Below are 17,119 nucleotides of genomic sequence, written 5' to 3'. Positions count from 1 at the left end.
GCACCCATAGCTAACATCGTTCTAGGTTAAATCTTTCTTATGTAAGGTGTCTCTTTAAAATGACCTTTCCTATTATTGGGAATCTTCACTGTTATAAATACTTATGAATAGCTAGAAAATGCAGATTGTATCAAGTGTCTATTTAAAAAGGAGGTGAAACGGTAGGGAGGCATTTAGTTCTGTCTATGTCTCAGAGACCAAAGTCTGGTATAGTTGAACTGATGTTTCTTAGATTTTTAATTTCAGAAGCCTGAAAGTATGAAACACGTCTTCTAACTCTCATTTATTCAGAGTATTTGGAGAATGAAGACAACAACACTGTTGGCATTGTCCTTGTTGAAGTAGAGTTGCCCAGAGCTCTTGTAAAAATAAATGCTTACCTACTCTAAATGCAATGTTTTAAGTGAAGGTAAGTAGCAAGATTGGGCATGACAAGCCAACTAGCTAACTGCCAGGAGGCTTCATGAGACGGTGCTTAGGAAATGTTTTCTGAATGATTTTGAAGATGATATATTTATGTTCTGTTGAAACAGGTGTGTGAACATAAGTTTACTCTGTGGAGTTTAGGGGAACTTAAAATGTTTTTATGGACTAAAGACTTCTTGGAGATAGGACCTGAAGTGAAAATCCACATTCAGGTTTCTGCTGTTGATTCTTAACTCAGATTCTGCTGTTGTTGTTAATGACAAATAGGCAGTTTTAATTTGGCTAAAACTCATTTGTTTTATTGATGTGCCTGGTGAACTGCCTCTTAGATACAGCCAGAATTTTATGCTGCCTTATTCATCGAGCCCCTACTGTGTGTCAGACACTGTACTAAGCACTGGGGTGAAGGATCAAACAAAAGTTCCTGTCCGTTTAATTATTCAGTAAATACTTACTTCACACCTGCTATCTGCCAGACATTGTTGTAGATGGAAAATGAAATAGTAAGGACTCAGTATCTTGGGGAGGTTATAGATAAATAGCCAAATGATAGAAGAACATCAGTTGATAAGTTCTAAGAGGAAAAATAAACTCAGGAGGTGCCTCTGCAGACATCCGTAAGTCATTCTCTGTGTCCCTGTTTTCTCTCCAGTCCTCTGTTCGTGACTTCTAGCCACCTTGGCCTCCCTGAGCTGCACCATTGTCCCCTCATTTTCCTTCCCATACCAAGGTCAAAGTCTGCAGGCAGGAAGCGAGGGAATGTGTAGGACTCATCTTGACTGTTTCTCCTCTCTCGGGGATGACTGTCCTCTGTTGCCTGCTGTCCAGTGTCCAAAAAATCATTGTTTCATATATTCTTCAGTGCCTTGAGACGGGAGGATAAATCTGGTCCCTGTTATTTTATCATGTCTAGAAACAGTACAACCACCTGAAGAGAGCAGGCAGAGCAGCCCTGCAGCTAACACAGGGCTGGAAGCAGCTCATGTTCCCGACAGCCAGAGCAGAAACCTCATGAGATGTGGCATCAAGGAGTGTCCTAGGAAGGGGATTGTCTCTAGTGGAGCCAGAGTAGCCCAGGCATAACAGCTACTGTGGCTCCATCTAACACAGCCTAAAAAGACCGAACTTTTCTGAGTAAATCAACCGCATCCCAGAATAAAGCTCAGAACCTTTTGGAACAATGGATAGAATCAGACCCAGAAATGATACAGGTGATAGAATTAGACAAGGACATTAAGAAATACGTGCCATACATTCACAAAAGGAAAGGAAGGCATGAGCGTGTTAGGGAAAGACATGAAGATGTAAAGAATTTAAAATAACTAGAGGTAGATGTGTGCTGCTTTTAGTAGGGTGTTCAGGGTCACCTCTCAAGAGCTGATATTTGAGCTTATACCTACCCAGCCGCTGGAAGAACATTTCAGGCAGAGAAAATGACTAGTAGCACAAAGTCCTGGGGCGGAACAGTATTGACATATCCCAAGAAGAAACAGAATTTTAGTTTTTGTCTTATAGTGAGTGACAGTGACTGCCTATATGTGGACATGTTAAATCATGAAAGTCCTCTGACTTTCTGGTTAACTTAGAAGATGTTACTCAGTAATGCAGCCTTACTCCTGAGTCAACAATCAGTAATTCAAAGGCTCATTTATACAGTTTCACAGTTCATTAGACAGTGAGGTGCTAGCCTTCCTGACACATAAGAGCCTACTTTTCTTCTTTCTTGTTAATTCTTGGACAAATCCAGGGAATTCCTTGAGTTTCTGTAATGAATTATCACACAGTAATATGCTCAAGTGAGTTAAAATTCTGCCCTTGTGTATTTGAGTGAAGTCAAACGTTGACTTTTTTGTAGCTTTCAGATCCTTCAGGGCATTGACTGACACTGAAATGGTGTCTTGAAGGTTGTTTTGATTTGGTTTTAGTTTTTTGTGTTTTTTTGTTTTGGTATATTTAAGCAAGGAAGTAACTTGTAAATGTCCATAAACTCCGTCATATGGAGTATTCCTCTAGGAATTAAAGTCTGCAGTTGCTCTTTCTTAGGATTTTTCTCCAGTTTAATTTCTCAACAATTACTGAGAGGACTGGGCAGTTGGCCCTGTAGTAACAAAAGAGAATAGAACATGCAGATTCTACTTGATGGGGGCCTTGCGGGGCTGATGGAGGTGGGGAAAGTGGGGCCTCTGATTTGGTGTCATGTTTGCCAAGGTTAGTTTCTTACTGCTCCAGGGGATCGTGATACCATGCTTCTTCAAATATCAGTAATAGTTTTTATCTTTCGCCAGATGTGATCCAGAGAATAATGGAAATACTGTCAGTGGAACTGAGGCAAAACAGAACGACTTGTAACAGTGTCACTGTCTTGTGCTTGTCTGTCATTTCCTCTCTTTGTAACTTGTATAATAGTTAATTAAAAGTGAATGGCAGAAACTTGATGGGTTATGTCAGCCATCATGATTCCTTAGATTTACATAGCAAATTAATGGCATCTTCATACTCTCTTGAATTTAAAATGTTCAGTTTCATATTCAGATACCTCCATTCATCATATTATCAGATTCTTATGACAAGTAACTTGAGAGTTTTCTCCATGTTATCGTGGCCACAAGACCTGATGTTCATTATGTTAGAGCACTTGTGCTGTCTTCATACATTTTAGTGTGCTTTAAATGTCACTAATTAAAGTCAAGTGTAGAAAATAAGTTGCCACTTATATATCCAGAGCTCACAATATGTTAATCAAGTGGAAAAACAATTAGGTTTTGAATCTTCTCCCATTTGTTTGGTTTTACAACATTCTGTACTTGGGAGAAATCTCTCTGAGGCCTTTTTTTCTCTCTGCCTGACCTAAATCTCTTCATCTTTTAAGATGCAGTGGAAATTCTCCCTGAAATTTAACCTTTCTCTAATTTATAGTAATTCTTGTCCTAAGTCAAATATCTTTGGTATTTTTCATCTCTCTTGTAGTTTAATAAATGTTCAGGAAGATTATAAGTTGAGGTCAGGACTATGGCTAGCATACCATTGGACTCCTTAGTATAGGTTGAGTATATTTTTCTACTCTGAGCCTAAAAAAATTGGCTGCATTATTTATATTTTATAACTTGTAGGAAAGGAGATGCCAGTGGAAGTAGCAACACCTGTTAATAAAAGAAATTTGCTGTTAATTTAAACATCTACTGACTCTAGCTTCTATGCCTCTAGACAGACAAATCTTATTTTTCTCCAAATTGTATTTTCCTTTGAGCTGTATATTTTGAGATCTTTGCAGGCCTTAATTCAGTCACTTCATTCTCCTTTACTGCACAAGGTATTTCACTGTTTGAAGAAACTATAAATTCTTCAGTCCTGTGGACTAATTTTAACAATAACCAAAAACTCATAGTCTTTAAAAAAAAAAAAAGTAAAAATAATAATACAAATATAAAAAATAGAAAAGTGGCTTTCATTTGAAATGAACATTTAGATTTTATTTTTCCTAATCTGAAGCATTATAATGGCAGAGTGTTATATTTGTGAAAAGAAATCAGAATTTTACTTGAGACAATTGCTTAAATAAAAAAGTAAAACACTGTGGAACACAAAACAGATGTTCCCACTGAGATTTTGTTTTGCCTTGAGGACACTTAGTGTGATTTTGCTGGACATTGATAATAGAACACATCTCACCACTTGATTTTTTTTTTTTTGAAGTCTGTATTCCCTTCTTGTTCAGTGAGAAAAGCGATATGACTTACTGATGTTTCCATGTGAATCAGAACCAGAGTCAACAGACTTAGCAGGATTTCCAGCTTGATTCTTAGCTGTCTGAGCAGAAGTGCCTCCCTGAGGAATCAAAGCTAAAGACAGTATTTTCTTATAATAGAAGATCTTTATTTTACAGATACAGCTGAGGTTTATTAACCCACTGAAAAATTTAAGACGTCTTGGAATCAAAATGGTAACTGATATCTTTTTGGATTGGGAGTCCTATCAATTCAGAACAGAAGAAATTGATGCAGTATTTCATGGTGTAGTTTGGCCCCAGGTAAACTTGATTCCCACATTCTGCCCAGATATTGTCTGCTTTTTCCTTTATTACTACTTTACCTGCACAGTCTACACCCAGGCACAAATGCTTATCCTGGTCTTTTCTGTCATGTCAAGCCTTTTTTTGTTTCTGGAAGTTTTAGAACACTTTTCTTTGCTTCCACTACCACCAAAAGCTCAAGAGCTAGTTTCTGTGGTATAGTAGCATTTATACTTAAGGCTAATTTGAATATGACTGTGTCTCTTAAGCAAATGCCATGTAACTTTTGTAGCACCTCACATGGTATGCCTCTGGATTTTGACAAGCGTGAGAAAAAATACACTGGGATTGTTGTTGCATGTTTCCTTGTTTGATTTCTCTGGTTGTCCCCACTTGGTGATGATAACTGGTGTAGTTATAGCTAAGACTGTAGCAGAGACTTGATCTTAGGCACAGTTGCTCACTGTTCAGTTTATCCTTTAAATATTAATCTCTATCTCTTGGCTCTTATATCCTCGTGTGGCTTCTGTTCTTGTTCTGCTTTTCAGTTGTTTGATTTTTTCCTTCAAGTCTGTATTATGTTCTTATCTTGTATTGTTTTTATTTTGTATCTAGATCAGCAGGCTTGGATCTGAAAGTCAGTATTCTCCTACTCCTCTACTGAAACTAATTAGTATCTGGTGCAGAAATGCAAGGTAAAATTTTTTTTTTTTGTACCTTTAAAAACGTCAGTGTTTTAGACTAATCTAGTCAAAACTAATAAAGGGAACTAATAGTGTCATTTATGCTCTTTACACATAGTGAACTATGTTTAGTGCAGTTAAAGAGAATAAAGTCATTGAATCTCAAAATCCATAGTTTAAAGAAAAGTGCAATTGGCCAAATCATAGGTGTAGTGTGATCCAGGATAAATGCTTTTACATATGTATCTATGTATAAATATAAAATGAAATAGAAAATCAGTAAAAGCTGATTTGTAATTGGCATTCTAGTCTTTTTCTCAGTTCCCACTTAAAAAATTTCATAGGTTTCCTGGATTTTCTAGGTCATTTTCTTCTATTCTTTATAAAACGCCATCTAAATTTGCATGCAGCACTCATGGTCACAAATCAGTATCCCTTTATGGACATTATGAGCCATTAACAGAACCTTCATCGACTGATGGTTCAGAGATGCTATGTTACAAAAATTAAATGCGTATTTACTGAAGAATGATGGAAGCAGACTTAAGTTTGTCCTATCCAGTTTGAAGAATAAAAGATAGAATAAAGGAAAAGTTAAAATCTTGGCATCAGTTTACAAAATTGGGATCATACCATATAGCTATCTTTTGATTTTGTTTTTTCATGTATATTTTGTCATGAACATTTCCCCATGTCATTAAATAGTCTTCAAAAACAAACTGAATACCTTGACATTGTCTTCCTCGGGAAAGCCTATTTTGTCTTTACTGTCAGAAGGGCTCTTTTAATTCCCAGTTGGATAAAGCAATTTCATATCTTGTTTTTTTATTGGACGTTTATAAGCCGCACTTCATAGGCATACTTGAGAAACGTTTTGTAGTTGTATCATTGTTACACAAATAAGGTATGAAGAACTTTCACCGAAAAAGACTTTACAATAGTGATTCCGTTTTTATGTGAATTAGGTCCTCATCAAGGATAGAGCCACATCACTGGATACCATTTCATTCTCTTCTACAGTTTCCCTCTCGTTGGCAATAGAGATGATAATATGTAAACTGTCTTGTTTGGTGCCTGCCCACACTGTCCCCAGTATCTACTGGACAAACTTGTATGAACATAACCTCTTAGGACTTTTCTTTGAGTTTGTCAGGACTAAACATGTTCAAGTGCTTGAGCTCTTTTTCCATTGATGATGAACTGGTAAAGCCAAACTATTTGAATTTTTTCAGTTTGACCTTCCTACTGATTGTTAGGATAGCATCTCTTGCTGTAAAACAGTTGCTGGTTTATGTGTAGCTAGAAAGCTTTTGTGTTCTCTGCTCTTTGGAACATTGTTTGAGGCTTTCATTATTGGGGATGGGTTTATCACCTTTCCTTTCACAAATGATCCTAGTCTCAATGTTGCATATCCTAGATCAGCAAGTGTTTATTTGACCTGTGGTCTGTATTCCTAATTTTCATGTTGTAGTACATTGGTTTTTATGTGAGTGTATAAACATTCACCGGAGAAGGCAATGGCACCCCACTCCAGTACTCTTGCCTGGAAAATCCCACGGACGGAGGAGCCTGGTGGGCTGCAGTCCATGGGGTCGCTAGGAGTTGGACACGACTGAGTGACTTCACTTTTACTTTTCACTTTTATGCATTGGAGAGGGAAATGGCAACCCACTCCAGTGTTCTTGCCTGGAGAATCCCAGGGACGGGGGAGCCTGGTGGGCTGCCGTCTATGGGGTCGCACAGAGTCGAACACGACTGAAGCAACTTAGCAGGAGCAGCATAAACATTCACATTCTAGAAGGCTTATAGTTGAAAAATAGCCTGTCTTTAGTACATTTCTCTTAGAACTAGCAGTTCAGAGCTCAGTTTTACCCCTTATTAGCTTAGTGGCTTTGGACAATTCTGTTTTTGCATCTATAATGTAGAGATAAGCATACCACCATAACAGAGATGTTACGAAGATTAACATATACATAAAAAGAGAAATATACATAAAGTGCCAAGATAATATGAGAAATATACATAAAGTGTCGAGATAATACAATGTATGGTGCCTAGAATTATAATCCATCAAATTTTAAAGTAATTTCCCTTCTGAGCTTATTAGCTAGCATTCATCTGCACACATACACATATATCTTCATTAAACTGAAAATCCATAAGGAACATGTTTTTAGAAATAAACATATTGAGAAAGAAGGTGACTGTTTCAATGTTTCCTCTTGCAGATATTTCTGTTTCCTGGCTAAACAGAAACCTGGGCACCCAGAATGTGATATCCTGACCAATGTTTTTGCGATTCTCTCAGCAAAAAACCTCTCTGAAGCCACAGCTAGTCTTGTGATGGAAATAGCCGACGACCTTCTTAGCCTTCCAGATTTTGAACCCTCAGAAGCAGTTTTGAGCTTGCCGGTGACAGGCTGTGTATACACAGAAAGTGCAGATGGTACGTAAGCTGTACAGAGCAAAGGGTTCTTCTACTTTTGAGGTATCATTTGTACCCTCAGAGTGAAAAAGTCAATAGAATCTGATTCTTCAGATAATCTAAGCTATTAAGAGAGTTTCTCTTCTATAGGAATTAATACCTAGATTAATTAAATACTTAATAATTCAGTTTATATAAACTGAATTTTCTTTGCAGTAGTTAGAAATTCAGATTATTTACTCTCCAGAAAGCTCAACTGTCCTCTAGGACATTATCGAATGATTTCCACTGTCATGTCTCTGAATTCTTCTTACCATATTATCCTAACAGTCTTTTAGTGCTACTGAAAGTGGTTTGAATAAAACTTCAAGGGTCTCATACGGATTTTCAATTTAGATAATGATAAAGGAAGCCTGGCATGCCACAGTCCATAGGGTTGCAAAGGGTCAGACATGAGTTAGTGACTAAACAACAGTATAGATGTTTTAACTAAGAAGAAATTTAGTTAATCTTGGAGGTTGAAATGTATGAAATTTTCATGATAATTGAGTGCCTGCCTTTTCTGGCATTGAGAAGATATTGTATAGTTATCTTTTAAGAGTGTAGTTAATTAAAATCAGTTCATTTATCTATATTTCAGAGTCTATCACAATAGGAGGACGATTAATTCTACCTCATGTACCTGCTATTCTCCAGTATCTCAGCAAAACCACAATAAGTGCAGAAAAGCTAAAAAAGAAGAAGAATAGAGCACAAGTCAGTAAGGAACTTGGCATTCTTTCAAAGTAAGTGGTCTATTGGTTCTTAAAAGGTAATGTTACAACTTGTGATTTTAATTTTTTTTTAATTATATTTGGTTTTTCATTTGCTTTGGTAAGGTAAAGGTTAAAGGTTTAGGTTAAAGGTTTTAGGTTAAACCTAAAAAGGTTTCAGTATTTTAAATGTCCTCCAGTTTTCAGTTTATGTAGAATTCTTTTTCTTTGCTGGAATAGACTTTTTATGGCATCTGTCTTTATTATAAAAGATAACAGAGTTTTCAAAATTCTAAGGTAGACTAATAGATTTTCTTTATTAGCCTTTGCATATTTTGTTCAATTAGGATTTTGCATTTTGTGAGATCATAAAGTTGTAGTTTTTTAGGGGGATTGATAAAAATAACTAACTTAAAAGAGCAGGTTGCTATGTTTGTTTTTTTTAAGAGTCAAGATCTTATAAGGATTTTTAAAGATTTTCTTAAAAATTCTCTATATACTGCTAGACCTGGTAGTAGGTAACTGTGATTTCTATAAAGTGTCTGGTTGGTAAATCTGAATGCACAGAATGATTGTGTCTTTTTTGTGGGGGGATGGACCATGCCATGTGGATTGTAGTTCCCTGACCAGGGAGCAAACCTTTGCCCCCGGCAGTGGAGGCACGGAGTCATAACCATTAGACCGCCAGGCAATTCCCCCAGAATGGTTATATCTTAAACCCTAAATTGTTACAGGATTTAGTTGTTGAAAGTTTATTTTTTCTGTTACTTTCAGCAACAACAGAAAATGATGTGTTAAATCTTCCAGGAACTTCTTTTAAATGTTTTGTTTATACTAGTGTATTTCTAACTTACGCAGAATGGGAAACCATACCAAATATATTTATTACATTTTATCATAGGCTATGTGGTAGTGAGATGATGATGATGATTAGCACCAGAAAGACCAGGGTCTTTCAAACCCTGCTCTGCCACTTCCTTTCTGTGTGACATCAGTCTCTCTGAGCCTCAGTTTTCTATGGGCAAAGTGGGATTAATAATTCCTATATTATATGGCTTTTGTGGAAGTTAAATTGAAATGTATATAAAGCCTAAAACGAATCTCGACACTTAAAAATGTTATTTTCTTGCAAAATAAGCAATTACCAATGCATAATCCGGAGAAGGCAATGGCACCCCACTCCAGTACTCTTGCCTGGAAAATCCCATGGACAGAGGAGCCTGGTGGGCTGCAGTCCATGGGGTCGCTAAGAGTTGACACGACTGAGCGACTTCACTTTCACTTTTCACTTTCATGCATTGGAGAAAGCAATGGCAACCCACTCCAGTGTTCTTGCCTGGAGAGTCCCAGGGACGGGGGAGCCTGGTGGGAGGCGGTCTATGGGGTCACACAGAGTCAGACACGACTGAAGCAACTTAGCAGCAGCAGCAGCAACGCACAATCAGATGTAACAAGAACAATGGAACGGTAGCCACCAACCTGAAGATGGAAGGAGAGTGGGCACTGTTCAAAAACTGAATTAAACTTTTTACACGTGTTCACATAGTTACAAGCTAATCTGGGTCTTTCCTCGCTGATGTTTTTCTACAAAAACTTTAACTTCTTGGGAAATATTCTTATCTTACGTATCTTCCTTACCTATCCCATTTGTTTTTCCTTCTCCAGGATCAGCAAGTTTGTGAAAGAAAAAGAACAAAGTTCTCTGCTCATTACACTGCTCCTACCATTCCTCTACCGTGGCAGTGTTGCTCAGGTATGAATTCACAGCAGTTATTTATCTTTGAAGTGACAGTTTATTATTAGGTTTATTTGTGAAAAATAATTTTATTGGCTAGAGTCTGTGAGATATTTGTCTCAGAGTATTTGTGAGAAGACTTCATAAAGAAATATAAAACTGAAAACAGGGGAGAAAAATTGGGACAGAAAGAAATGAGGGCAGGTAAGAAAGTGAAGACTTCATCATCTACTATTACAGTAAAAGTCTCACCTCTTTGTTTTCCTTTGTTTAGCTTCTTATTCGTTTCAGAGTTTTTTCCCCCCCTCTCTGGCTTTGATCAGTAACAAATCTGGAACCTGAGGTGTGCATTGATCTTAAATGTGAATGATAGTGATCTTAAATATGAATGGCAAACTGAATGAAAAGTCAAACTGGTTTTATATTCACATATATTCACACATTGCTGAGAGTCTCTGGTATGATTTTCAAACCCTAGTTTAGACTTTATTTTTTAAAAGAGTTTCCCCATTTCTAACACTCATTTATAAAGCCTTAGTAGTTGTGCTAAATGACTCTTAGCATGTAGTAATTGAGTTTTAGAAGACCACGCATTTCCGCACAACCGAAAGTGTGTGTTTTTTGTCAGCAAGTTCATTTTCTTTGTTTCTTTTTTGACTAGAAAATAGAAGAAATTATGATTTAAAACCATGTATATTTTCTATTAGAACTAAAGGAAGAAACTGTTGATGGGCACTATTATGGTGTTTTGATCAAGTTAAAATGTTAAGAACTTTAAAAGACCATAAAATAACTTTTCTAATTACTACTACTTTTACTTGTTACACATATTTATTTGTTTTCTGTGCTGTAATATATTAAAAACAACATGACCAGTTTTCTGAATTACTGAAATATGATTTCTCTCAATGTTATTATTTCTTAAGGATACAGAAATTGACATTCTGGTGACAATACAAAACCTGTTGGAACATTGTCTGGAGCCTACAAGCTTCCTCAAGCCTCTAGCAAAACTCTTCTCAGTTATTAAGAACAAGTTGTCAAGACAGTTACTTTGTACAGTTTTCCAGGTCTGTAATACTCATTTTTATCCTAAATCACTCCTTTTTCAAAAGATCACTATGACATGGAATGTATATTAGCAGCTTTCTTAGTGCCAATATGATGTTTCCATGTATTTTTGAGTGCAGGCAGGGAATCAAAAAGTTAAGGTTGTATTCACTAATAATACACTGCTTTCATTCCTTTTAGACCCTTTCTGATTTTGAGAGTGGATTAACATATATTACTGATGTTGTCAAGGTAAGAAAGAAAATCTTAAGTCTCTTTTGCTTCAAAACTATTATTGTTTTCCTTATTTAAGATTTATATACCTTCATTTATATGGTTTCACTGGCATTTCTTGTAGCTTAACTCCTTTGATCAAAGACATCTTGATGATATCAACTTTGATGTTCGCTTCTCGGCGTTCCAGACCATTACCTCTTACATTAAAGAGATGCAAACTGTAGACATTAACTACCTAATCCCAGTTATGCATAATTGTTTCTATAACATGGAGGTAGGTTTTTTATAGTAAAAATTTATGGATTATTTTTTATTGTTTTGACAGTACAACCATATATACTAATTTCTTAATTTGGTTTTTGAGGGGGATGGGATTTTTAGTATAAAATTTCTTTTAGTTGCACAATATTTAGTTTAGCAAAGACCATACTGTTATTCTCATGATATGAAAGGCAGATATTTTGAAAAAAATAATGTATGTGGAAGCACTTTGAAAAGTCAAAAGCTGTATATTAGAATGGGAAAATTCACAAAGACAGAAAATAAATTAGTGGTTATCAGGAGCTGTGAGGGGAGAAAGAAATGAGGAATGAGTGATTATATTATAATGGGTGCAAGATTTCCTTTGGGGATGGTAAAAATTTTCTATAATTAGCTAGTGGTCATGGTTATAAAACCTTTGGAATATACTGAAAACCATGAATTATACAACTTAAAAGGGTAAATTTCATGGTGTGTCAGTTAAATATCAATTTTTTTAAGTTAAATAGCAATATTATTTGACAGTTTCCCTGTTTTATTGATACAGTAGAAATAAAAAGGTTTGGAGCTATATATTAAGTGCCATGTTGCTAAAATGAATTAAATTTCAAAAATAGGGAAAATGAAACCCTTGCTTAATAGTTAACTATGTAGTGGTATCAGTAATCTTTTGTGGTATTTTATAGTTATTTGTCAAATATTAAGGATTAAGTAATAGAGGAAAAAGTCTCACCATTTGGGGCTCATTCTTCATATATCAAAGTTCAACATAAGGGATTCTGAATCACTGCCTGGTTAGCGTAGTTGAGAATATTTTTCTACACTTACAACCTACCTTCTTTATAAACGAGGAGCTCTGGAGCAGCTAACCAGAATTATACCAGCCTACTCTGTCATTCTAAGTAAACGGCTGATTTTGAATATTGAAACTGGCTTTAGGGAACCTTTTATTCTCTTTGCTTCGAGAAATAAAGCTAATTAAAAACTGTATCTCATATTTCAATTAAAATTGGGGGGAGAAAGAAAAACAACCCATGATGTATAAAATACCAAATTTCAAAAGACAAAATCAGTAATTTTACAAAAGTACATACCATAGTATTTTCTCAAACAACCAGCCCTTCTCAGTAAGCATGATTTTTCCAAGTCACTTACTGTGTTCCTCACACCCCTGTATTTGTTCTTCCTTAAGTGTGAAGTGGCCTGTGGGACATTTCTTAGTAGAGAGTTTTATACAGAAGAGTGGCTAAATGTTACAAGCTCTTTCATTGGGAAATAATAGTCCATATCACAGGTATTGCACAGTATAATTTGGGCTTTTTCCTGTGTCCAGTTAGGAGACATGTCTTTAAGTGATAATGCAAGCATGTGCTTGATGAGTATCATCAAAAAGCTTGCTGCTTTGAATGTCACAGAGAAAGAATATAGAGAAATCATTCATCGTTCTCTCCTGGAGAAACTGAGGAAAGGATTGAAGAGCCAGACAGAGGTATTGAGGTTTGCAATTAAGTACTTGTTATCTGTGGGTTTTTTGTTTGTTTGTTTTCCTGCACTTCTGCTATAATTTGTGGAAAAGCAGTCAACCTTAGTATACTTAATTAAAATACCTGATTGTATAAATACTCACCAGACTTAACAGAGGAGTGGGAACGGAGAAGAGAGCAATCATTTCTGATTTTATGTAGTTTGTTTTTACATTGGGAGTGTTTTAACTTTTTTAAAAAATTTAATGACTCTTTGGTGTTTCTTTGTATTATTTAATCAAATTCTTTAAAAAAATTTTTTTTTCTTAACTTGATATTTGCAGACTATTCAACAGGATTATACCACACTGCTTTCCTGTTTAATTCAAACCTTTCCAAATCAACCAGAATTTAAAGACTTGGTTCAGCTTACAGATTGCCATGATCCAGAAATGGACTTCTTTGAGAATATGAAGCACATTCAGGTAGAAGACAATTCTGTTTTTTTTTCCCCCTTGTCTTTGAAACAAACATTTCAGCGGTTCTCATTTTAAAAGATATATTTTAATTTTCCAAAAAGTTTTGAGCTTCTCATTTCTTGGTCTTTGTGGTCATCAGATTTGCATAGGACATGCTTGTTTGCTTGGTGGTATCACAAGCCATAATAATAGTGTCACCTTTCCCTGCCATTTGCTAAGAAGTTTAAATGCTCTAGGATTTATTGGTAAAGAAATGCTATATGCATTATGTCTCTGTAAACAAATCAAGGCACAGGTGTTTGCTCATGTAACACATGGATTGTATTTCACTCTTAATCTTTTTTTCGAAGAGGAATATAATACGGAAATGGAGCTGATTGTTGGTGAGCTCATTCAGTAACTAATTTATATTTTATTTAACTCATAGATCCACAGAAGAGCAAGAGCCTTGAAGAAACTGGCAAAACAACTGATGGAAGGCAAAGTCGTGCTGTCTTCTAAATCTCTTCAGAATTACATCATGCCTTATGCTATGGCACCAGTTTTTGATGAGAAAATGCTCAAGGTAGGGCTTTAGCTGTAGAAGCCAGTAAATTTTTCCCTGTACCGTGACAGAGCTGCAAAGTGTAGGTGGGGTTGGTGGCATCCATACTGATGTTGTTCACCATAATTAGAGACTTAAAATAGTTCTTCAAAAAATAGATCTTATAAAAGCCCTTAAAATTGTGCCAGGCACATGCTCTAAAAATGGTGGCTATTATTTTATGTTCACTATTATTAGCTCACAAAGGCTAACCACAGAATATTTCCCTTCACAGAAATGATCACATCACCAAGATGTCATACTTTTATTTTTGTATCATAGGCCTTAATTCTCATTATTTTCCCAAATGGCTCATAAGAAATGAAATAAAACAATAGCTACCTTTCTTTAGCACTATACCAGATACAGGCACAATTCTGATTTAATCCTCACAGCAACTCAACCCTATGGGGTAGGGACTGTTACCACTATTTTATAGGAGAATAAACTGAGAATAAGTGAGGTTATATAACTTTCTCAGAGACATACAGTCAGAACCTATATTTGAACTCAGAATGTCTTCAGGTTTATACTACGTATGCCTAAGAATGAGTTTCCCTAGTAGCTCAGACAGTAAAGCATCCGCCTGCAATGCAGGAGAACCAGGTCAGGAAGATCCCCTGGAGAAGGAGATGGCAACCTACTCCAATATTCTTGCCTGGAGAATTCCATGGACAGAGGAGCCGGGCAGGCTACAGTCCATGGGATCGCAAAGAGTCGGACACAACTGAGCAGCTGACACAGTGCCTAAGAACAGTGCCTGCACATGGTAAAGACTTGATGAATATTTAAGTCTAGTTGACCTAATAGCAGGATTTGTGACTTGATTTTATGATTTTGTTCAAGGATAGGTTTCTTCTGTATTTTCAGGATGTTTAAAGAATTTTTTAAAATTTCCTAAGTAGGTAAAAGAATGAGTCCCTAAATTCCAGTTTAAGGAGCCAGTAAGCATCTCAGAGATAGAGGGCAGTAAAACAGGAAGGAAGTGTAGGTGGAAAAAATAAACTGTTTTAGCTTTGGTTGGTATTGGTTTGGTATACCTTTCTGTTGTTTTTAACCTATTTGTGATTTTTACTTTTACTTTTAAAGTTGGTTTCTTATAGGTAGCATATATAGCTGTATCTTGCTTTTTTACTCAGAGTCTCTGCGTTTTGATTAGTTTTAGACCATTTGCATTTAATGATTATTAATATGGTTGGGTTTAAATCTATGATCTTGTTATTTATTTTCTATTTGTCTCATTTTTTTCTCTCTTTCCTCCTTTTCTTCTTCTGTTGGGTTAACTGGATTTTTTTTAGTGATTTTATTTTACTTCTGTTGGCCTGTTAGTTATCTTTGTACTGTTTTTGTTTCATAAGTTTTACCTGTATGTTAGCTTTAAACCACATAATACACTGTTGTTTTTGCTTCAAACCATCAGTTATCTTTCGAAGAGATCTTTAAAACTAAAGAAAAGATCTTTTGTATTTGTTTCCATGTTTATAATTCCAAGTGTTCTTCATTCCTTTGTGTGGGTCCAGATAATCACCCTGTATCATTTTACTACTGACAGGAAGACTTTCTTTTAAATTTTTTGTAGTGCAGGTCTACTGGTAATGAATTCTTTCAGCTCTTGTTTGTCTTTTCTCATCTTTGTTTTTGAAAGATAATGTTTCTAGGTATGGAGTTCTAGTTTGACAGGTTTTGGATTTTTTTCCCTAATACTTTAAGAATACTTTGAACTGACTTCTCGTTTATACTGTTTCCAAAAGAAGTTATCCTTTGTTCTGAGTGGAGCATCTCTTTCCCCCTCTCACCCCCCACCCATTTTTCTCTTTATCACTAGTTTTAAGCCATTTGATTATCAGGTGCCTTAGTTAGCCTTACTGTTTTGTGACTGAAGTTTGTTGAGCTTCTTGGATCTATAGATTTGTAGTCTTTGTCAGACTTTGAATTTTTTGCCATTACTTTTTCAAAGATATTTTTGGTTCCCCTTCTTGCCTTTCGGAGAAGGCAATGGCACCCCACTCCAGTACTCTTGCCTGGAAAATCCCATGGACAGAGGAGCCTGGTGGGCTGCAGTCCATGGGGTTGCTAAGAGTCGGACACGACTGAGCGACTTCACTTTCACCTTTCACTTTTATGCATTGGAGAGGGAACTGGCAACTCACTCCAGTGTTCTTGCCTGGAGAATCCAGGGACGAGGGAGCCTGGTGGGCTGCCGTCTATGGGGTCACACAGAGTTGGACACGACTGAAATGACTTAGCAGCAGCAGTAGCAGCTTGTCTTTGGAGATTACATCATATATTAGGCTATTCCAAATTGTCCCATATCCCATAACTCACTGAGGCTTTTTATTTTCCTTCTGGGTTTCATTTGGTTTCATTTTTCTACTACTGTGTCTTCACATTCACTAGTGTTTCCTTCTGTCATGTGTAATCTACTGTTAATCCCATCTAGTATATCTTCCCTCAGAATTGTCTTTTCCATCTCCGTAGTTCAGTTTGGGCCTTTTTTATGCCTCACATGTGTCTCCATAACATGCTCGTGCTTTCCTCTCCCTTCTTGATCGTATGCAATACAGTTATATCAGTTGTTTTCAGGGCTGTGTCATCTGTGTCATTTCTGTGCTTCTGTTGTTTGATTTTTCTTCTTATTAGATTTATTTTTCAGCTTCTTTGTATGCCTGGTAATTATTTATCAGATGCCAGACATCATAAATTTGACTTTGCTAGGTGCTGGGTATTTTTGTATTTCTTTAAGTATTTCTGAGAATTGTTTTCAGATGCAGTTAGGCTACTTGTGAGTAGTCTGGTCCTTTTGAGGCTCACTTTTAAGCTCTGTTAGGCACGAGTAGCTCTTAGTGTGATGCTCATTTGAACTTACCACTGAGGTACTAACCTTCTGAGTACCTGAATACCCAGTACTCCATGTATCGTGAGGTTTTTCACTCTGGCTGAAAGGAACAGGAACTATTCTCATTCCTGTATCGTCTTTGATGATTGTTGCACCTTTTCCTTTTTGGTAGTTCTCTCC

General features: G+C 36.3%; 1 protein-coding gene across 1 annotated transcript in view; it reads left to right on the top strand.

The window, feature by feature from the left end:
* UTP20 (UTP20 small subunit processome component) overlaps positions 1-17,119 on the top strand; it is an 86,892-nt gene that overhangs the window by 41,938 nt on the left and 27,835 nt on the right. The window contains exons 28-38 of the mRNA XM_055575735.1: positions 4,310-4,453; positions 5,051-5,130; positions 7,347-7,564; positions 8,184-8,328; positions 9,961-10,048; positions 10,957-11,100; positions 11,282-11,332; positions 11,439-11,591; positions 12,912-13,067; positions 13,386-13,526; positions 13,948-14,085. Coding sequence (XP_055431710.1) covers positions 4,310-4,453; positions 5,051-5,130; positions 7,347-7,564; positions 8,184-8,328; positions 9,961-10,048; positions 10,957-11,100; positions 11,282-11,332; positions 11,439-11,591; positions 12,912-13,067; positions 13,386-13,526; positions 13,948-14,085 — 1,458 coding nt within the window. The remainder of the gene's footprint in view (positions 1-4,309; positions 4,454-5,050; positions 5,131-7,346; positions 7,565-8,183; positions 8,329-9,960; positions 10,049-10,956; positions 11,101-11,281; positions 11,333-11,438; positions 11,592-12,911; positions 13,068-13,385; positions 13,527-13,947; positions 14,086-17,119) is intronic.

This window comes from Bubalus kerabau, chromosome 1 (assembly GCF_029407905.1).
Source record: "Bubalus kerabau isolate K-KA32 ecotype Philippines breed swamp buffalo chromosome 1, PCC_UOA_SB_1v2, whole genome shotgun sequence".
Taxonomy (NCBI): Eukaryota; Metazoa; Chordata; class Mammalia; order Artiodactyla; family Bovidae; genus Bubalus; species Bubalus kerabau.
This window is presented reverse-complemented; position numbering and strand designations above follow the sequence as displayed.